This window comes from Seriola dumerili, unplaced genomic scaffold (assembly GCF_002260705.1).
Source record: "Seriola dumerili isolate Sdu_G_001 unplaced genomic scaffold, Sdu_1.0 BDQW01000025.1, whole genome shotgun sequence".
In the NCBI taxonomy this organism is placed as follows: Eukaryota; Metazoa; Chordata; class Actinopteri; order Carangiformes; family Carangidae; genus Seriola; species Seriola dumerili.
This window is the reverse complement of record NW_019174280.1, coordinates 23418788-23441456: the sequence shown is the minus strand read 5'-3', so window position 1 is coordinate 23441456 and position 22669 is coordinate 23418788. Positions and strand designations below refer to the sequence as shown.

The 22669-nt window shown below is 40.8% G+C and overlaps 1 protein-coding gene across 3 annotated transcripts in view; it reads right to left on the bottom strand.

The window, feature by feature from the left end:
* Nucleotides 1-22669, bottom strand: part of xrn2 (5'-3' exoribonuclease 2) — a 40910-nt gene extending 18241 nt beyond the window's left edge. Inside the window, exons 1-26 of one of the 3 annotated variants that reach the window (XM_022737952.1) lie at nucleotides 22471-22669; nucleotides 21609-21736; nucleotides 20917-21028; nucleotides 20435-20546; nucleotides 19873-19931; nucleotides 19680-19769; nucleotides 19461-19533; nucleotides 19258-19308; nucleotides 18945-19102; nucleotides 18600-18674; nucleotides 18165-18298; nucleotides 17616-17673; nucleotides 17274-17381; nucleotides 17091-17135; nucleotides 16395-16538; nucleotides 16016-16060; nucleotides 13939-14033; nucleotides 11963-12098; nucleotides 8079-8186; nucleotides 7746-7835; nucleotides 6873-6945; nucleotides 6433-6516; nucleotides 5917-6014; nucleotides 3956-4035; nucleotides 3751-3807; nucleotides 2405-2473 (exon numbers count right to left, since the gene is read on the bottom strand). In XM_022737952.1, coding sequence (XP_022593673.1) covers nucleotides 2405-2473; nucleotides 3751-3807; nucleotides 3956-4035; nucleotides 5917-6014; nucleotides 6433-6516; nucleotides 6873-6945; nucleotides 7746-7835; nucleotides 8079-8186; nucleotides 11963-12098; nucleotides 13939-14033; nucleotides 16016-16060; nucleotides 16395-16538; nucleotides 17091-17135; nucleotides 17274-17381; nucleotides 17616-17673; nucleotides 18165-18298; nucleotides 18600-18674; nucleotides 18945-19102; nucleotides 19258-19308; nucleotides 19461-19533; nucleotides 19680-19769; nucleotides 19873-19931; nucleotides 20435-20546; nucleotides 20917-21028; nucleotides 21609-21736; nucleotides 22471-22545 — 2357 coding nt within the window. In that variant the 5' untranslated portion in view covers nucleotides 22546-22669. The remainder of the gene's footprint in view (nucleotides 1-2404; nucleotides 2474-3750; nucleotides 3808-3955; nucleotides 4036-5916; nucleotides 6015-6432; nucleotides 6517-6872; nucleotides 6946-7745; nucleotides 7836-8078; nucleotides 8187-11962; nucleotides 12099-13938; nucleotides 14034-16015; nucleotides 16061-16394; nucleotides 16539-17090; nucleotides 17136-17273; nucleotides 17382-17615; nucleotides 17674-18164; nucleotides 18299-18599; nucleotides 18675-18944; nucleotides 19103-19257; nucleotides 19309-19460; nucleotides 19534-19679; nucleotides 19770-19872; nucleotides 19932-20434; nucleotides 20547-20916; nucleotides 21029-21608; nucleotides 21737-22470) is intronic. The other 2 variants (XM_022737953.1, XM_022737954.1) reach the window with 2 other exon arrangements.

The following is a 22669-nucleotide window of genomic DNA, read 5'->3' as shown; positions in this document are numbered from 1 at the left end:
CACAAACATTTAAACACATTTTCCATTTGAAAATACTGTACTCCTCTCCCAGATCTGAACACTGAGTCACTGCCAGGAATCAGCAGTCATTGTTTAAAACACTGCTCACTTATAACATTATATCATCATGCAGCAGGGAAATTTTTTATAAGGCAGGTGTGTGTGTTTAATAAACACATGCAAAAAGGACTAATGGCCTGTGTAAGAGCAAAGGATGTTCACAAACTACTGTGACTTTTGAAATGTATCATTGCATGAAGGATGACAATGTGACGGAGCTTCAAATGTGGAATTAATTTTACGTCTAATTTTTGTGGAGACTTTTTCTTTGGTTTAAATATTATAGATAATGCAGATTTAAAGCTCCTCCAGTGTAAAGGTCTGTGTCCAGTGTAGTGTTGATTATAGATCAGCTCTAGCTTCTATATTATACTGTGAAAGTATCAAAGCCTCAGTCCACAGAGAAATGCACACAGCCTGTATTCAGAAACTGAGCCTTAAAACCAGCCGTCAGGACTTCTGGAACTTTGTGATGTCACAACAAAGCAGTCACCAAGCCCCCGCCACCTGGACCCACCATCCAAACCTTGCAGGATTTGGTTTCTCTCAGTGTTTTTACCTGAAATCTGCTTTATTTTTATTGGATCACTTCAGAAAAAAAGTCAGCCAATTAGAAGAGAGGCTCAGAGCCTCCTCTCTTCTGATTGGCTCACTGACCTGTTGTTACTAGAGCTGCAGAGAGAAGCCTGAGAGAGGAGATGTAAAACTACACTGAGATGGTTTTTGGTTCTATAAATCACCAAATATATCTTCTTATGGATCAAACACTTTAAATAAAAACACTAGAAGAAGAAAAAAATATGGAGCTTTAGGTGTTAACTTGAATATAAACTGAAACTATCTACTTATCGGTCTGTATCCTGATATTATAGATTTTCCCTTTGAGCAAACCATTGTGTTTTTACATTAACTCAACAAAGCTTCAGTGGCAACACTTGACAACTCCTGACCTTTCCACTGGTTTAGAAATACATTGTATACATGTTTCATTCTGATGAATAAAAGTCTCACTTCTCATTCGTCTGATGCACAGACATGATTTTTCCATCGCCTTTATGGCTGTTATATGAACAGTAATAGATAACCTTACCCAGAGCCCTGAAGCCGAGGACTGGTCCAGGGTGAGGCCCGCTGCCTGTTGGGGTTGAAGCCCAGCTGGGTCTCCACGGTTCCGTTTCCCTTCTCCAGTCACGGTTTCAGGACCTTATATGGAATCCTGAAAACAAACAAAAAAACAAACAAACTTAAAGCTGCAGTGGGAAATATTATTATATGAAAATACTTTCCTATGATTGGTGAAACATAACAGAGAGAGGAGTGCTGTTCTCTCTGGGTGGGGCCCTGTGGATTTGTTTGGATAAACTAAAGGCTAGTGTTGAATAATTAGATAACTAATTAATAAATATACATTTTAAATGTGACATACTCACACACTTGGCTCTAGTCACTTCCAGTGGCCATTATCTTGTCATTATTTAGATATTTAATGGAGTAAACGATTAATCGTAACCACAACTGAGAGACTAGCAACTAATACAATAATAATAAAAATAACTCATAAAAAATTAGAGCCTGACCAATATTACATTTTTGGGGCTGATGCTGATACCGATATTAGAGAGTAAAAAAATTCTGATAATGACACACGGCCGGTAGAGATATATATATATAAATATTATATCTATCATATAAACACTTGTGAAAAAGATATGCAATGACAGCAGGACATTTTACAGTTTAACAATAATCTTCCAAAATGACACTAGTGCACTGAAATGATGAAAAAAACGTCAGAACGTATCTCTAAAACAAGAGACTCATCACTGACAAATGGAGTCTGGAGCCAAATCCCTCACATTGGGCGAGGGCTGGTATAGATGTCCAGTCTATCACAGGGCCAACGTATAGAGACACTGTCCTGCTGCTCAAATACTCACTAGAGCAAACGAATGTGGATTAATCCACCACTGAAAATAGTCCCTAACAAATGTCCCTACTAACTTTGTCTGAATAACACTTCCTACAAACCACAATATATTAGTCTTCTTTAAAAACAAAAATACATATTTATGAGGTGTTTTTAAAGAGTAATGGCTTCAGTAGGAACCAATGAGCTCGGAGCTGAGAGCCACAGACGGAGCAGGGAGGTCAGAACGTGCTGAGTGACAGACTGACACATTGTTGGTTTTCAGAATTTCACCAGATTTGTGGACAATCAGAAAAACATAGAATATCCACCAGACGTACCCTTTAATAATGAGGAGTGGGAAATGAAAGAGTCTTTGATGTTTTGAAAAGAATTTATGAGATAAATAAAGTTGGAAAAAGAAAAAAAAACCCTCACTTGGCTCCAGGCAGGAGGACCGCCTTGAACACAAAGCCATCTGCATAGTCAGGATCCTTGAACTTCACTCTGGAAAATAGAGGAAAATCATTTTCAATGAGTCAAGAGTTCCATTAGCTCTCATTTTTAAAAGACTTTTTTTTTTTTTTTTTTTTAAAGGAAAAAATCTCCCCTTCAACACAGAGACCCCAAGTTTGTGATGTTTAATGTCGAGGATTATTCTGTGATGAAGTGTTGTCATTTTCTTCTCAACCTGCCTCGCCTGCTTCACTCTGTCATTTCCTACATGTTCCTGAATGTCTTTTCACCCTCGCAGAATGGCTGCACACTTGTATTATTGTAATGAAAGGTGGGTGTACAGATACAGAGCTCGACACTGCAATGAGTCTAAAATTAATCTGCTCTGGAGCGGCACTGTAAAGAGTCTCTCTCCGAATCACTGGGAAAGAAAGAAAAAAACAAACACTGAGATATCGGTCTGAGGTCGTTTGTTTACATAAATTACATGTATGTGTATATGTGCATAGAATAATATGTATTGTTTACTGTGAGCTGAAAGACATACACTGTGATTTTGAACTGCACGTCAAGGTCTGTTACATTCATTTAAGGCTCGTCTTTGTGCTTCAAGCTGCAGGCTTCATGAATTTAACAGGTAGAAGCAACTACTTCAGTAATTGTTTTTTTCATTTACGGAACATCTTAGAATGCCAGCTTCTCCTATAATGAGAATTTGCTGTTTTCTCTCTCTATATGTATTTTATTGTAAATTTGTTGGACGTGTCAGGTCATTTGATGTAGAACACGTTTGAATTTTGAATGTGCATCCTTTGTGTTAGTTTGACATAATCTTGAACTTGACTCATCTTCGAGAGACCTGGCTGGCACCCCTTATAAAAAAAAAAAAATTGAAACTTAGTAATCATAACTGTCTCAGTATGCAGTCATGTGATGTCACTGTCTTTGTCTTGCAAATAGGAAGGATTCTGTGCACAGCTTCTGTCTTTAATTGCATTAAATTTAGCGGTTTCTTCTTATTGAGTTCACCTCCTCTCCTCTTGTGTTCTCCATCATCTGAACGTTTCATTAAATTGTTCTTTGTGCCAGTCGCTCAAACGCATGCAGAGTCAGAGTTCAGGGATAAGCAAAAAAAAAAAAAAAAAAGTGTCTGTCAATGCTGCACAGTAAAAGACTGAGGATCCAGCCTGTGAAGCTGCGTATCATCAGCATCGACCGAAAACCAGCACGTGGTAAATATCTCAACCTCAACAGAAGGAATACATGTTCTACAACATGTTCTATTCTCAGTTTCAGACAGTTCCTGTTAAACGACAGACGGTTCTTACCCAATCGAAATGTTCTGTGAGATGTCACGCAGCATTGGGATGGGCGACGTCACCGACCTGAAGAACAAACATCAAACAAAACTGAGTAAACCAGGTTCAGTCACAGAGTCGTCACGCCGGACCGGCTCCACTCCAGTGACTGTTCATTAAAAGTGAATGTGGGACAAAATTGTAAAAAGTGAGAGTAAAGCAGGCGTTCCCTTACTTATCTGGTAGAATAGGGTCGTCATCAAGATTTAATATACCTTGGATTCCATGGCACAGCTCTGCAGGGATCTCAGTGCCCTGAGGGAGACAAAGCTGTTTACTGACCAGTAAAACATCCAGTCACTCTATTATTCACCCTGTTGCATGCACGGTTCAAATCCCCAGAGGATGAACGCTCTGCTTCACACAGAAGATTTAACAGTGCATTTAAACAGGAGGTGTTTCAGTTCCTCAGTCTGATAATCAATACAGTTAATCAATACAGCCATTTACACTGGCCACAAAACGGCTCTGTAACCGACACTTCAAGTCTATTTTGCATGTGACTTCAGTGATTATGTGATGAGCTCCGCTGGCAAAGTTCAGTTGACCTACACTCGATACTGTGCCTGAATGCACCGTGTGTGAACAAAAACAGGCTGGAGACATTGTGTAAAAGGACTGAATATTTTCATTACATTGTATTTGCATTGTATTGTTATTGTAATTGTACAGCACGTTGGTCAACAGTGTTGTTTTTAAAAAGTGCTTTATAAATAAAACTGGATTGGGATTCCACTCCTGTTCCTCAGAGGTTGAACCTTTTCCATTTCAATGAGCCCATCAGCTGTTGTGTTGTTCCATCAGCAGGACAAACTAACATGTTCTTCTACTACCAGTAAAACAGATACAGAATCAATCTATTGTTTGCTCTTTGGGATATAATGAACACAGAGCTCAGCTTTTCATCTTGTTTTCAGTAATTTGCCTTTTAACAGTCTTTAACTGACAACAGTAATGTGTCTGTCTCAGACAGCGACAGTGTTCGCAGATTGACTTGCTGCTGCATTTTGCTTCACTGTTGCTCATTAAGTCGTTTTCACCCAGTGAGTAAAATAAACAAATGCTTTGGTTCATAAATGTATAATCAACATGACGAAATCCAAGGCAACACCTGCAAAACCACACGCCACATCTGCAGCAGCTGACTGTGTGTGTGTGTGTGTGTGTGTGTGTGTGTGTGTGTGTGTGTGTGTGAGAGTGTGTGTGTGTGTGTGTGTGTGAGTCCACAGTTAGATATTTCAGAACTAGAATCACCACGTCGTGGTTGTATCCCTCCTCCAACCAGTCAAGTTGTAAGAAATATGGTCACAATCTCCCCTTTTGTTCCTGAGTTAGAGCATTATGATGTCACAGTGAAGTTGACCTTTGACCTTTTGGATATACAATGACATGACATTTGTGTTAAATTGTGTCATAATCAGCTTATTAATTATGGCCAAAAATGTTTTTTTTTAGTTTCCACAATGATTCTATTATCTACACTGAGCAAATGTAATAACAGCCAGCAGCTGACAGTCACACCAGGAGCTAGCTGGTTAGCATGACAGCATCGGCGCATGTTTAACGGCGCTGCTGACAGGTAACGGTTTAGCATTCCACTAACTGCAAACAGCTAACTGCTAACTGCTGCTGTCCGACCGTCTGTCGACCAGAGGCTTTAAGTTCACAGAAACTACATCCACACTTCCTGTCCGAGACGAGCTCAGAGCTTCAGAATAAAAGCACCTGTGATTCCACTTTAATTCATTTCAATATAACAGCACTTTCTTTAACTTTATTCTAAGAGTAGTTTAAGTGTAGTTTACTTAACTTAATCACAACAGAAGTTCAATTAAGTAACAGATAGAAGACTAAGATATTGGCCCGTTATTCAGTGGTTATCTTAATGACAGATTTTTTTGTTAGTGTGGCTGGAAGACAGAGCCAAGGGGTTTATAGCAACAATACTGTGTTGTCAGGTTGACAGCGAAACATTTCAGATGCTCATGTTTCTCCACATTCAGACCACATTTCAAATCAGGACTGGTGATTTCTGGTTGAAAGCAAAGAAAACTTAATGTGTTTAAAAAGAAACTTCTGGCTATATGTGTGATATATCAGCTGATCTAATGTGTCTGGGGGTCTGAGTTTTGTTACCTCGATAGACTCTGTGCGGTAGAGTTCGTGGACAAAGTCGAAGAGCGGGTGAGATTTGCTGATAAACAGCACGTCGCTTCCCAGGCTGTTTCTCTTCACTGCAACAGAGAACAGAGAGCAGCTGTAGTCAGGGAGGCAAAACCAGTGATCAGAGATTACTGGACAGACTGGAGGGAAAGGGAAAGGAAGAGAAACCGAATCTCTCAGAGGGAAAGGAAAGGAACAAAACAGGACAGACGGATCTTTTCCTCATTAGAATTAACAACAGTTGCAGCTCAAGCTTTTGCTGTTATTGAAACATAAACATTTAACATTAAGCGCAGACATGTTCGGTTTAAGACGGCTGCACCACATGTGGACGATCCTCTCTTTCTACTGTTAACTGCTGATGTTATTTAACCTAAACCTCCTGACTCTGGCTAGTTTTAAATTAGTAACATTCATATACAAACACTGAGATGTGACACACCAACACCTTTAATTCCAGCTCCAGTTAACTGCTGGAGTTGTGCTCACCTTCCTCAGGTGTGAGGTCGGGGTAGACGTCCGCCAGAGCCGCCCTCAGCCGACGTTCATCCACAAATGGCAGCAGGGCAACGCCTTCAAAACAAAGCAAACACACAGAATAACTGCACTCAAAGTGACTTCTGAGTGTGAGGTACGCCTGAAACGTAATACAAGTCAAAATTACAATGCTCTTCAAGTGCTTTTGGAGTTTGGATTTGAACTTCTCACCCTCTATGTGTTTGAAGGAGGCAAAACTTTTAAATATTAATCCGCCGTAAGGCTCAGCGAGAAGTCATAAAAACACATCCTGTGACGATTAAAAATGATTTTATTTTGAAGAGTCTTGACAGGAGTTTAATCAACGTGTTGCGATAAAAGCAGTTTGAATGAGTCAGTAATATCACAAACCACCTTTGATTTCTGGGTTTCTCAGCCGGACTGTGACTCACCTTGCCAGGCGTACTTCTTGCCGTTGAGATCAATGGCGAAGTCATCGGGGTAGAAGTCAATGATGGAAGAAACCTGTGTCAAAGTAAGAGTTTAACAGAAGCTGAAGAGACTGATACAAGTACAACAACTTAGAGAAGCTTATTTTATATTATTTTCAGTTGTTAGAAAGTCTTCATTTCTCTACGAGGTCTTTATGAGTCATTGAAACTACAATGAAATACTTCACACACAATCTTATCTTCAGGGAATGGACTGTTTCCCAAAGTTTACTTTTAGTTGTAATATTTTCCCAAATTTTTAAAGACCTGAGTTGTCACCAGTCTCGATCTCCCTGCACCTCATTCTGGACTCTTAAAAAGGCCCCATAGAGTGTAAAGGTCTCTGTCCATGTGTAGTGTGATTATAGATCAGCTCTAGCTTCTATATTAATACTGTGAAAGTATCAAAGCCTCAGTCCACAGAGAAATGCACACAGCCTGTATTCAGACACTGAGCCTTAAAACCAGCCGTCAGGACTTCTGGAACTTTGTGATGTCACAACAAAGCAGTCACCAAGCCCCGCCCACCTGGACCCACCATCCAAACCTTGCAGGATTTGGTTTCTCTGAGTGTTTTTACCTGAAATCTGCTTTATTTTTATTGGATCACTCAGAAAACAGTCAGCCAATCAGAAGAGAGGCTGAGAGCCTCCTCTCTTCTGATTGGCTCACCGACCTGTTGTTACTAGAGCTCCAGAGAGAAGCCTGAGAGAGGAGATGTAAAACTACACTGAGATGGTTTTTCGGGTTCCTAACACTACAAATATATCTTCTTATGGATCAACACTTCAAAATAAAACACAGAATAGGAAAATATGGAGCTTTAAAACTTACTGGGTTGCTCATGAGGTTCCGCCATGTTTCAGGCAGGAAGTTGCCGCTGGCAGCAGGAAACACTCCCATCAGCTGCTCCAGGGGCTTAAACTGCACAGAATCACAGCACACCAGTCATTTACACACTCGTATGTATTTTACAAACTAATTAATGGAATATTTGTTGCCTAAAACATCAGATTTCATTTTGATGTGAAGTGTTGATGATGATGTTGATGTTTAAATCCTTTAATTACAATTTAAAATAAAAAGTAAGAAAAAGATCTTAAGTCAGGCGAGTTAACTGGCGTCTGATTGGTGCAAAACAAAGACAGAAGAAAAGTCTCTTCTTACTGGTTTGGTTCCCTTCTCGAACTCGGTGAACATCTCTTTGATGTCTTTGAAGTCGGAGGCGAACGGGGCGTAGTGGAACGGGAAGTACCATTTCCAGGAAGCACAGCCCTGCAAATCAACACAGACACTGACGTTAATACGAGTCTGTCCATCCTGCTTCACACACGTCACATGATGCTTCAGTTTTACCGAAACCACAACCTCTGAATGTTGGTGGAAATATAGAAAATATATATTCACCATTTACCTACAGCTTTTCATCATCAGTTCATCCGTTCACTTCACATTCTTACTGCCAAGTGTTTGAATAAGAGCTACAATGATCATAAAATTCTAATTCAATTAACTATTAATCATTCAAGTCAATTTTTCAAGAAAAGAAAAAAAAGGTTCCAGTTTCTATAACGTGAAGATTTGCTGCGTTTGTCTCACATTATTGTAAATGATTTGTTTTTGGGCTTTTGACCGTCAGGAAAAAAAAAAAAAGACATCCGAAGAAGTTACTTTAGAAAATTGTGACTTTCTTTCAGTGTTTTCTGATGTTTTACACACCAAACAATCTAGAAAATAATCAGCAGATTGATGCTGAGCAATTAAACACTATGAATTATTTTATATAAGATGAAACTGAGGTGTGGAGAAGAGAAAAAGTCTGAAAAGGTAACTATAACTTTATTGTATCACTGTGGCCTTCACCTGGCTCGTGATTAAATAAGATGGGAGAACTATATTTATATAATATGAAGAAAACAGATAAATACAATGAGATTTAATAACAAAGAGACTAAATGTAATGAGTTTCCCTGAATTCACTAGATGAAGTTAAAGAGCTGTAAAGAAGAATTTAATTTCGATCCGTGTGCAGCATCATGTACGAGCTGGTTTGGTTCAGATTCTTCAGGCAGATCAGAAACGTGTTTCAGCTCCAGATTATTAGACGACTGATAAATCACAACGCAGCTGCTTAATTAATCAACTGATCAACTGATGATTCTTAATGCTCGTCAATATTCACCAGAGCTCAAGGTGACGTCCTATGATGATTGGTTTTGTCCAACCACTAATTCTACAACAATGTAAAAGAGAAAAGCAGAAAATCTTCAGATCTGAGGAGCTGGAATCAGAGTTTGATATTTCTGCTTCATAAAAGATAAATGAGGATTAATTGATCATCAAAATTGTTATTGATTCAGTTCAGTTTAACAGCCTCTGCTCTACATTTAACTGTTCATTGGTGATGGTTGGTGCAGACTTGGTGCTTTTTCATTTCAAGTGTTAGATTTGAGGTAAGGTCCTGACTAATAAGTTCGTGAGATACAATGAGAAAAAAGACACATTAAAAAACGACTTGGAAATGGAAAGAAAAGATTTTCTTTGCCCTTTCTCAACTAAAATTCCAAGCTTAAAGCTTCAAATCCAATCTGACATTTAAAAACCTGAACGAGCCTGAATCAGACTCCTAAATTAAATCACCGTCTGTTGTCGCTGCACTTTCAAACTTCAATGGAGCAAAAATCAATCCAGATATTGGAACGAGAAACTGTTACTGGGAACCCTGAAGCGCCTGGGGACAGAATAGTCTGCGACACCCGCTGAGAGGCTCTTGCACCTCAGAAATAACCCTGCAGATCCGGCGTTTGGACCACTTATCCTTCCCTGAGCAAACACGCTTCGCCACCAAAGAACGACCTTCACTTCCCACAATCCACCTCTGAGGTGGTCCTCCGATAAATCCACCAATCTTCACGTCAGCCAATCTCGTTTCAAAGCTCACCACCACTCTATTATTAAAGATGGCCATTCACATGATAATATGGGACTTTACCATGATAAAAGGTAGAGGAGGCTCCGATCTCCACATTCAAATAATGGCACAGATCATTTATGGTAATATGACGATACGTTTTGTCAGGAGGAGAAACTCATTTGTGACTGTGGCCGGGGGGGGGGGGGGGCACAAACCATGACAACAGAAGAAAAAAAATTACATTAACTGTCCCGTTTCATAACAACTGACACAAGGAGAGAAAGTCGCTCCCTCTTCACATTCATCAAAGTAAAAAAAAAAATTGAGAAAAATACATTTCAGCAGAATGAAGGTGACGACCATCAAATGTCAGAAAAACTGTGAATTTCATTATTTATCATTTTTGACAAAAAAATTAATAAATTAACATGACATTCTGCAAATAATTGTGACTTTTAACGACTGTTCTGTTTAAAATCAATCGGCTTCCATAAACCAAGTATCTCAAACCAAAACCAATTAAATAACTGACAGATTTTATTATTAAGCAATATGAAATAATTACACTCAGTTGTCAGTTTATAATTTACACTGGGAGTCTAAGAGTTACAGTCTAATATGACACCTGTAAAAGGTTTATATGATTTTTATACTTTGGGTGTTGACTAAACATCAGACACAACATCCTCCAGAATGATCACAGTCAAATCAAAACAGTTTTAATACAAACTGAACGTTATAACCTTCATGAAGAAGGGTTTCTAATAAACTGACAACCGAGCTGAACCACTTATAACAATGAACTACACACAGCACATATTGACTGAGAATAAACTCCGATACCATTGATTTTAAAAATAAATATTATGTCCTTTCACTAAAATCCTGATCAATCAGAAAATAGATTTTCACACACAGACGTATCAGAAAGAAAACTCCTCTATTTGTGGGTGAAATTGTTTTGTTGCTCGTGACAAAGTGAATCTGTCTTTTAAATACATGTTGATTTCTGAGAGAAAATAGAAAATAAAAAGCATGAAACAAGCTCCTTCATCAGGGTTACACACCTAAAAAACACAAAGGATCTGAGAGACAGAACAGAGTGTGAATCTCTGTCACTGTCTTTTGTGTTTCGGATGAACCCAGCTCTCCCTTCCCTCGTCGTTTGGCGAGAGGTGTGTGTGATCATAACTCTGCGGCGGCGGACAGAACCGTGAATGTGTGGCAGCGGAGCGCAGACACGTCCCCGTCCGCCGAGGGCCTGCTAATGAATTCATCCAGAACGGCCCCCTGAGACGGGCTTTGGATTGGCGAGCGTGCGGAGTCGACGCGGAGCGCGCATACACGGAGAGCACAATCAGCCCGAAACAAATCCCCCCGGCTCAGCCTGAGACGCCCCGGCTCTTCTGGAGAGGGCCCGCGGCTGATTATTTCATTTCGAGATAAAGATCAATATTGTACAACAGTAAAATGATGTAGTGTAAAATCACACTGCAAACACGGAGAGAGCGGACGCTGCTGTGCGCAGGGACATCTGGTCGATGCTCAAACACACAGGAGTTCTTAAAGATTAAAAACCTGTCGTTCAGTTAAAAACACATGAGGCGTCTCTTCTGTCTAAAGTTATTTTTAAAGATGTGTCTTTAACATTGTGCTGATTCTGGAAGCCATTAGATCAGCGTTCACAAACCTGCCTGTGAGCTTCATGTGAAGCTGCTACATTAAAAAGTTCATCCACCGGGAGCCTGATGTGTTTCAGCTGCTGGTTTGACTTGAAGCTTCTCGCCGCTGTCGTTGCGGTTTGTTCAGCTGCTGATGACCTCACTCACATACGTCATGTGCTTTAAGGATGAGGATAGTGTTTTTCTAGATTTTCCTAATTGTTTAAAAATCACATGAGAAGACAAAATGTCCATCTGACAAAAACCCTCTGACCTCCCTCCTCCGGCTGTGGCTCTCAGCTCCAAACCCATCGGCTCTTACTGAGACGAGAATCTTTAAAAACAAGTTGCCAATAGTGGGTTTTTTTGGGGAGTATTTTCAGCGGCGGATTAATCCAAATTTGGTGCTCCAGTGAGTAATTTGTATATGAGGGATTGAGTTACAAGAAACTACAGTTGTGTTCATGTCACGTTACCTGGTAGTAATAGCGCAGCACCCAGCAGAGACCCTCCACGTACGACCGAACCACCTTCTTCCTGAAGTCGTCGTCGCTCACGTCCACGTCAAACTTGGTCTTGTAGTATCTCTGCTTCCAGCCCTCCTCCCACAACCTGCAGCACACGGGGACATGGTTACACTTTACAACGGCACACAATCCTGGAAAAATCAACTATGGTGAAGAAACTTATTAACTATAGACTTTAAAGCTGTTCCTTTAGCAGTTTGATCAACTGCTCACAACGAGTGCGAGCCACTAAATATAAAACGTTGCTCATAAAAAGCTGCGAATATAACGACAGGCTGAGTGAAGTTTTAAATCATCAAGTATCACAAGCTCCAGCAGCTAATGAGGCCAGAGTCTTTAAAGTTTCAGAGGACGACCGATTCAGAGTTAAAACCAGGACTGATCAGTGATGCCGAGCTGAAGGCCGGGGAAACACTCGCTGCGTGGCGGCTGCATTGTTCCCATCAACCCTGTTCCTTCAGTTCACCTTGGCTTCCATCAGATATTCAGATGACACCTCTGTTTATAATGCATCAGAAAACTTGGGGATCGACTGTCTGGACGCTGCCGCTTTGACATTAACTAAGTGATCATCAGATGAGACAATCACATGTTTGTAGTGTAAATAAATCTAAACGTTACATTAAAATGATGCTTCTGCATCAACTTTCTCGCTACTGGTGGAATAGTTTAATGGCTTTGACTTCTTGGTAGATGTGGGGTTAGGCGATGCTGTTCTGCACACATAATCAAGGCCGTCCGGCATCTGTGTGGTGGATCCTGGGAGCGGTCCGCAGGGAGCGCCGACTCCTGAGAGGAAAGCCTCCATGAATACCAATTTAGCCCGATGGATTTAGCAGCTTTGACGAGTGCGTCACAGAGGAATTTACTCCAATATTCCTGCTTTCCATATTAATCACGTGCAGAGGGAGGTGGGAGCTGTTCAGAAGAGGGCTGAGTGTGTGTATAAGTGTGTGTGCGTGTGTGTGTGTGGTTAGGGGAGGTGGAAGGGAGTTAAACAGCTTGTGCTGCAGCACGGTGGCATTAATGAGTACTTCTCTCTGCTTCTGTTTGTTAACACCATCTTCACCGACTGAAGCTGGTCTCCAAAGATTCACTATTATTAACACACACACTCTGTCGAACACCTACTGCTTCACCAGCACACACTCCGGCACTGTCAAGAGCTTATTTTTGTTGTTATCAGCCAAATGAGAGAAATAAACTGTTTTAAATCAGTCTCTACAGACACCAGCAGATTTGAATATCAATACAATAGCTAATCAATCCGATAAACTGATTCATTTTGCTTTTTGGCATCTTGACGGTGAAGCCTAAAACCCTGATAACACTGTGGCAGCCAGTCAGTAGAATGGATCCTATTTTCCTTCGTCCTAATTCACTTGTTTCTGTATCGTGTGGTTCATTAAAACAGATTGAAGTTTCTTTGTGACGCAGCAAGATTTCTCTTTAATTTCTCTGTGTATTTTGTTCTGCTGCTCAAGTCTTTACATTAATGTGACCAGGTTCAATTCAGACTCCAGCCTAGTAATGACGCTGCCATCACCTGTCATGGGATGATTTTACACTGTTCAGATTCTGAGTTTGAGCTCAACTGCAGATGTGAAAAAAGGTTGAAAAGTGAAAACCTCTGAGGTCGTGACAGTCTCTGCAGCCTCTCTGCTCCAGGCTACATCAGCCAAAACACACCTAAAATCTCTGGTGGTTGAGTTGCATTATGGGCAATGTAGTTGCAGGTCTTGACAAAGAAGAACATGTGGAACAGAAAACATCTCTTGAAGAGAGAGGCCCATCTTATAATCATAATTAAAGGGCAGATTAGTTTCCATATTCAGCCTGTATTCGCTTTTAGTGTCAGAACAAGATGTGTCTAAACTGCCACCCTGATCCCGCCCTCCACTGTGACCCCGCCCACCCAGATTTACCTGACGTTGTCCTCGGGCTCCGGCTCGCTGTCGCTGTCCTCGGCTTTCCTCTTCACCCCCCTGTTGTCTGCACTGTCGCTGGGACCTGCAGACGACTGTGCAGGGAGACAAAAAGAAGACGTACGGGTTAGAAGAAGAATCTTTATCTTGTACATTTGTTTTTAAATCATCGCACGAACAATTCTAAAAAAAAAAAAACATAACTTCAATAACTCAACTTACTGTATTAGAAGAGAAAAGATGACAAAACATGGACAATAACATTTGATTTTCAAACTACAAGTTGCACCATTTTCAGAAGCCACAAATCACAACTTTACATGATTATATAACTTCACGAACAGTCTGAGTTACACAACAACAAACAATCTACAGTATGAAGAAGACAGAGAAATAAGACAGTAAACTGAACAGAGCGAGACGTGAAGCTGGAGATAGTAAAGAGAAGATGAGCTGTGGGATAAGGATTTGATGATTTGATCTTATTATTTTTGTTTATTATTTGTGTCCGGTTTTCACTCAAAAACTGGACAAACAACAACTGCAAATTCAAACAGTTTCATTTGTGTCGATGAATGTCTCTCGTTTTAGTGCAAAACGCTTCGGAGCTATTTGACGTCTCTTTTGTTTGTTGCTTTAAAACAGAACAAATAAAAAAGATTATTTCTGATCATAAACGATCAAACTGACTGGACGGGCCAATGAAAGTATGAGTTAAAATAAACTTTAAGTTCCGGTGCCGTTTTAGAGAATATTTATAGTAATTGTTGAAATGGATTAATTTCCCAATCGTCGTCTTGATTAATCAATTAAATTGTCTATAATCTGTAATAGAACAGTGAAAAATGTGAGTTTCCTGGAGCAGAAGATGATGCCATCACACGTCAGATGAAAAAGAAAACCACCTTGGCCACTGAGCTTTCCTTTTCTCTGAGGCCTCTGCGTCTCTCATTCATGTGCTAATGTATGGCCTGCTATTGTGGCTTCATATACTTAAAGCTGTATACAGGCCTGAAGTTTAACAGCTTGACACACACTTTAAACAGAAACACGGCCGTGAACTGAACCGAAGGCAGCGTCCATATTCAAAGTCACTGTCCAAACACGAAATCCTGTCCAACGTGAAATATCCATAAGAAAAAGGTGACGGCGTTCAACAAAGTTCATCAGCGAGGGGATCAAGGATGATCATCAACTTTTCAGAGTTTACTGGAGGAAAGATGAACTGTGTTCAGACATGCTACAGTGATCAGAGACTTCTACATCACTGTTAACGATTAACGATTAAAATCTCTGGGGTTTTTTTTTTTTATATGTAAATCATTCAGTCATCCAATAATGTCGCAGAAAGAATGATACTGTACTGACCAAATCTAATGTTGATCTCTGACTAATCATGTGCATTAATTAAGGCTGTTAAAACACAATCGTCATCACAAATAATGTGTTGACTATTTAATAACCAAAGCATTCACAATATCCAGTCGACATCAGCTGATGGAGCCGCGTAGAAACTCCTGTTTATCTCGCTCTTTCTCATCAACTCCACAAGTTCCATTATCAACCACAAAAAGCAGCAGGATGAGAAACTGAACTAAATGACGTGTTTCGTCTGTCGATCACCTTCGTTTAATCGCAGCGCAGCAGCTACACACGACAACGCTTCAGTGACCATCGTGTCTGTGTTGCAGGCATTGGTTATGTACGAGAAACGGTGGCGGGGCAAATTAAATTTAATACTACAAATAATGTTAATAATAAGCCAATACATAAATGTAAAAACAAGCCAAATATCGTCTTGACACTGACAAAGGTACTAGCTATCGCCGACCGCTCTGATGATCGCCGATCACTGTTATCGTCGTCATCATCAGCACAACCCTAAAACGCACCAGAATCTAATGAGAGAGTCGCAGCTCTGTCACTGGAAGCTGCTGGTGAGTCTAGTATTTTATATGTTTTGCTATAATTGGTTTTAAACAGTACAAACAATCCGCAAAGTCCATTTGTTGGCATCTGCACTGATAATTAGAACCTCTACAGAAATGATCCATCTTCCATATTACTTAGAACTTACATTGCCTCCATTCCTCATCATGGCCTTCAGAGACTGAGCAGCGTCCTGGAGGAAACAACAAATAACTAATCATGATGCAGTCCCTTCATCGCCATGATAGTCCTCAGTTGAAATATTACAACATGTAAATGGGCTTCAGCCGTGTCTCTATGTTCATATATCAGACTCTAGGTTCTTGGTGAGATTCACACAGATCAGTAACTTGTTTAGCTCAAAGTTCCACGCCGTCTTTCCATCTACACTCTCCAGATGTGGGCGGGAACTGTAACTATGACCTAGAGGGACGGACACGTTCAGACTTTTTCCTCAGATTTATTTTCCATATTTCCACATCTGGGAAAAAAGGAACATCGCGTCAGACTTGAACAGCTCGTCGTACCTTGTTGTGCTGCTCCCTCGACTGCATCCTCATGTCGTAGGCCTGGTGCCGAGCGTTCTGGACGGGCTCCGGTCGGTCTCTTCTCCCCAGAGCCTGAGGGGCGAACTGGCCCGTGGTCAGGTAGGCGGGGCCCTGCTGCTCTGCCTGCAGTGACACACGCAGGTAAATGAGTGTTTACCGTCTACTCTGCAGCTGCTGTATTATGATCAGCATATATGTCAAAACTCATAGTTTCATTTTCATTCGAAGAAACTTCAGGTGAACGTCGGGATCAGGGCGAATGTTTGGATGAAACGTGACGTTATGGCAGGTAGACAGGAACTCGTGAATCACCTGTCACTGATGATCATATGTGCTGATCCCCTGATGGCTGCTGGGTGTGATGTATGAATGTAGTATTGTAAAGCGCTTTGAGTGGTTGATAAGACTAGAAAAGCTGAATATAAGTGCAGACCATTCAATGTGTAAGAGGACAGAGAAGATTTATAAACAGTGTAAGAGACGTTTGCTGATGTTGGAGAATTCACTTGATTTTAACAGGATGAATGAATGTTTTCATTTTCATCATCAAGATTCTAGATGAAGATGAGAAGAGATTTAAGATACTGAAGTATCTGGTCCAGACTCATTATTTACTGAAGAGTTTCATTGACTGTGCAACAACAACAAACATCTTCTTCTTCTTCTTTTACTCACTTTCATCCGCTTTCGTTTCTCTTTCATTCTTCGCTTGAAGCCTTCCTGCGGGACAGAAACTGTAATCAGCTGATTGTGAAAAGGAAGGCAAAGCCGTGTGAAACATTCGCTCCACTTCATCTAAACTGTGGTGAAGACCCTCAACATTTAATGATCCCTGAGGCCAAAACAGTGAAATCTTACATCGTCCTCTTTGCGTTTCTTGAAGATGTTGTCCTCAGCCACGCCCACAGCCTGCATGATCATCTCGACTCGCTCCAGGTTGACGTAGCCGTTCTGTGTCAGGTAGCCCTGCAGAGAAACACAGACTGGGTCACATGACAGCAGCAGAAAACACCTGACGATATAAAGTCCTGATGTTCAGCACGTGTAGCAGTGCACTGTTTAGCTTTTTATTGAACCAACTCTTCTTCAATTGAATTTAGAGGTTTCCTATATTTCCCATAATGCATTCTGTCCATCTCCAGAGAGGAGGGACGGTGTGAACCTTTTGTTTGCAGTGCACAGATCAGTGATGATACTCACTCCGGTTTTGTGCACAACGTCTTTGTAGATGTTGACCAGTCGATCGATCGCTCCCTCTCTGTAAGACACGACACCAGAGAATAATTCAACACGAGGCGTTCAGCGTAAATCTTAACGATTAACGAGACGGGACATTGATCTGACACCAAACAGTGATTTATCTGTAGCAGCAGCAGGGAATTTGGCCGCTTCGTCGGCTCCACTCTGGCAGCAAACCAACAGGTTTTATGGTTCCACAAATAAAAGAAGAGCAGTGAAACAGAACAACAGACTCTCCAGCAGATTTCAGGCAGATCAGTGTCGGAGGTTACAGTGAAGCGGAGGCAGGATTACCATCAGTGTGAATGTGAGTAATCAGGCATCAGAGAAAACACCTGCTCTATATAAAGCAACATAATACAACTGTCCTGCATTTAACCCTGTCCCTGTGACGCTGAAAGAACTTTTTATGGTTTTGCATTTGGAACACAGAGAACCTGTTTCTGAGTTTTTAAAAAAAGACCAACATTCAAACCAACTTTCAGCACGAACCCGTGTCCCGGCGCTCACCTGATTTCCAGGGACGGCAGGTGAGGTAGGAAGTCGTTACCAACGAAGAAGCACATGAAGACCCAGTCGTCGACACTCCTCTCAAAGTCGAAGGGAAACGGCAGGCTGGCCATGGTCAGCTCTCTGGCCAGGTACTGACAACACAAAGAGGCCGGCAGAGTTAGTAGAGATCATCTAGGAGGTTTGGGCCTGTGCCATCTATGGTCCAAACATTTATCTGGATGATTAGGTCACAAAATAAACTGTAAACTGTTAGATGAACATCTGACTGGGAAATAAGAAAAGCTGATGAGTTTGTCATATTTACACATTTCAAGCTGAAAAAATTATGATCCTGTTATATCAACACGGCGCTTTCCAAAATATGAAGCATGACGAAAACTAACATCAACTAGGTAGAAGTTTAACAGAGAAAATATAGGCGGGGGAACTGACCTCGCGCAGCACACAGAGTCTGATGAATATGAACTCCTGCTCAGACACCGGCACCGAGTCTGCGAATTCATCGTGCTGGAAGAGGAGAAGGAAACGCTCAGAGGGTTTAGCCTCCGGTACGACACCTGGTCGACTTTTTCACACACTGATATCTTTAATCATTGAAAACATCTTCACAAATATTACAGGGAAAACAGTGTCATTACAAACACTACAGTGAAGTAGATGTCAGAAAAACTGATATTTACTCAGGAGTTGGGGGTCACTTTTATTTATTTAGTTTTAATCAAAATCACAAACAACAACATTAAAAATGAATCTAGCAGTAAAATGAGAGTAACACACCTGTCCCTGCTTCTCTCTGGCCGTCCCCTGGCAGTCTTTGATCTCGTGACCTATCTGTCCGCAGAGCGCGCAGGGGCGGGGCTTGTTGGGTTTGAACTCCTCTCTGATGATGGTGAAGTTGGGCTCGTGGGTGGCCAGGCCGAGCATGATCAGGTCAGCTGATCAGTGGCAACAACGAAAACACAGATGTTACTTCAACAAGGTGGAAATGACGACGTTAACTCTACAATAATATCTTACACCGTCGACATGAATAACAACAGCGTGTCTCTTGTGGCTGGTTTTTATCTGACTGGTGAATTGAGAGACGTACCGTCGGCTCCACACAGGCAGTGGTGTGTGTTGGGGTCGTGGTTGGGCTGAGCTGTCAAAGTGAATCACAAACGTACAGGAGGTTCAGAATTGAATTCAGTTGTTAATCTTTGTTCTAAAAGTCATGACTGCAGTTTTATATCTGTAAGTTTATTTTGCCACACTCTATGTGCTTTAATGTGTATGAGTTTAACACAGCTGTACCTCTCTGTCTCCTGATGAAGTCCATGATCTTGTGTTCGCCTTCACCTGGAACACTCGCATCAGACAGGAAGACCTGCATCACAGACAGCAGACACTTAGTGCCTGAGCTCTTTCTTCTGCAGCATGTAAAACCACCCGGAGCTCAAAATGAAAACAATAAGAAATTGCTCGTGACATTCCTGTCTGTGTTTGAAAGCCCGAGCAGTGAGTGACACTCACGGTGACATTCCTCCACCCTGGATCGTTGCTGAGTCTGTCTGCGACGTAGTAACGGAGACAATGCGCCAGGTTGTCCATGAACTCTGTTCCCTGGAGACAGAAGAAGGAAAATGAATCATCCAAAACAATCCTGTCATTTTGTTCTTGCAAGGACATAATGAAATAGCTAAAAACTCCAAAGCACCAAACTTACTGGAGTGATGCAGTTGCTGTCGAACCTCTCCTTAATCTCCTCAGGTGGAAGATAACCACCTGAAGAGGAAAAAACAGTAATGTTTCTGAGAATGATGAAGATAATCAGTTGAATCTATCAGAGAACAGCAGAGTCCTGATGAATTCAGGACTTCAAATTTCAGCCGTTCTAAAGTTGTCGTCCTGGAGAGTGTTTCCCCTCAGACAACTTTATGAAACACAACTGGGCGTCAGATAATATCACTGCACAAAAAGGTCAAAAAAGAACAAACTGATTATTTTTAAAAAGGAATCACCAGCTGTGTTTTTAAAGCCAGGACCGGTCAGTTTTTCATAAAAGCTCTCAAACACAGAAATAACCGCACATCAGCTGTTTCAATCACTTGCCAAACGAGACATCAACACTGAGCCAGACAAGTGTTTTCTGTCCCGGAGCTCAGAGAAAACAATATTCTGCCGGGGGAAAGTATCACACTGTTACCAGAGAGGTTCGTAGTGTCACAGATGTTGTACATTCTGGATATTTGCTGTTAAGCAGTGCTGAGATTTAAATCAACACACACCTCTCTGGATGATCTCCTCCCTAATGCGATGTTTCTCCTCCGTCAGCTCCACTCCTTCTTTGGAGGCACGAAACCGTCGAGAGCGCTGCTGGTTCATTTTGGCACGAGGAGCCTGGTGAGAGTTACACAGGGTGTTATTTCTACTGCACAGCAGCTGAGTTCAGGTTGGTTTTCATGCATTTTATATATGTCCCCTTATATTATACAGAATATTTTGATTCATTATGATAGATGGATGAGAAATTAAGAAAAACCTAAAACTGTGGCCAAATTAAGAACTTCACTACCATCTCTTTCTGGCCACATGAAAAACAGAATTTGGTTCATTAAATAACTGATAGGACAGATAATTATATATCTGTCCCACCCAGTATATATATATATATATACATATCATGTTTTAGTATTTGTTATAAATGGGAGGCGTCATCCACAACAAGCTCTGCTCATGCTGCAGGTTTCTGCTACTGGAAGTCACTCACCACTCCATCGATGGCCATGTAGAGAACTCTCCTGGGCCGCACAATATTGAACAGGCGGTCGATGTACTCGAAGATGGCGACCATCATCTCATCTTCATTTTTGGGAGCAGGTCTGTGAAAACAATTGTCTTCAATGAGCTATTGTGTTGCAACAGTGTCAGGCCAAAATTCATTCAAAAAAAATCTCTCAGTTTAAAGTTTCCTGGTTTACAATGAACAAAAACACTCTTGTTATCTGCATTATCTACAAATCTGTTAAGTAATTGTTTAATCTATGAAATCTCAGGAAATAGTGTGTGGCACTACTGCACAGAGCCAAATTTCAAACAACATTTTTTTGTCAAAACCCCGCAGATACTAAATGATATAACAATATCAAACAATGACAGTAATATAAAATACTAATTTGGCTGCTTAAACGTTATGAATTTATGGATTTATGACCCACGTCTTAGATACAGTCTTAATCATCAAGCAGGACTGTTTTTCTCTTAAATCATATTAAGCTTTAAATAATGATATTTTCTTTAAATTGAGCTTTCTGTGAGTTTCTTTAAACACAAGACAAACAAGTAAAGTGGTAAAACCAAACCTCCATTTCAAGAGCAGCGTAAAGAGACATTACAGATATGATAATAAACTGCAGAAAGAAAATCTAGTGGTGTTAAAGTTAAACTTGTAAATGTCCTTACTTATCTTCTGGATGTGTACAGGGGTGAATGATCCCATTCATGTCCAGGTACAAGTTGTCAAACTCCACCTCGTTGGGGTTCGGCTTGGTTGTATCAACAGGGATACGGACTCCATTACACTCTTTCCCCTGTGGAGGTTAAAAACAAAAACACACACACATCACAAACCTTTCCATCATGAACAATTTAGATATCATTAGAGGTTTAGTGATTAAAGAATTAATCAATTAGTTAGACTAACTATTTTGATAATAGTCGTTTTTAAAGCCAAATGTTTGGACTGTTGGTATTTGAAGATGTTACCTTGGTCCGCGGGAAATTATTTAGTGGGAATGGACTAATTGAAACAATAATCAGCAGATTAATCTTTACTGAAAATTACGGTTAGCTGCAACCCTATTTAGCAGCAGCAGAAGTACATGCCCGAAAAACACACATACAAGTACTGAAGCTCTTTTCCCGCTAAATTTCACTGTTCTAACTTCATAATAATGTGATGTTTTTATGATGTGAGCTGAGGTGGTGTTTATCTTCCACTTACGTTAACCGTTGAGTAAGGTTTAATGTACGTTTAAGACAGTGGTAAAATGGAACTTTTTGTTTGTAGCATGAAGTTTGCGGTCGGTTTGTTTACACTCTGAAGTCCACGAACTTCCGATGTTTTCGTTTAATAATTTGCGACCAACCGAAACCTTCGGAGCTCAAAAGTCATCGACAAAACGGAATCAAATGTAGGAACGAGACCCCATTGATTGTATTCACAGAAAACAAGCATTTAGAAGACTAACGGCTGTTTCAACGAAATAGCATTAATGCGTCAGGTAAACCGGCGGTGTTGCTAGCTAGCATGCTAGCCACTTACCTTCTCTTCCACACAGTGCACAATAATTGACGAATATTTTCGGCTAAGCCAACGAAAAAACGCCGGGACTCCCATCTCCGGTGCAAAACCTCTTCTCTGTCAGTTTATAACAAATGCGAACTCGTACGAAACGGTTAAAATAGCTCAATTAAAACACGAGACTTGTTATGGATGAGTACAACACCACGGCTACATGCTG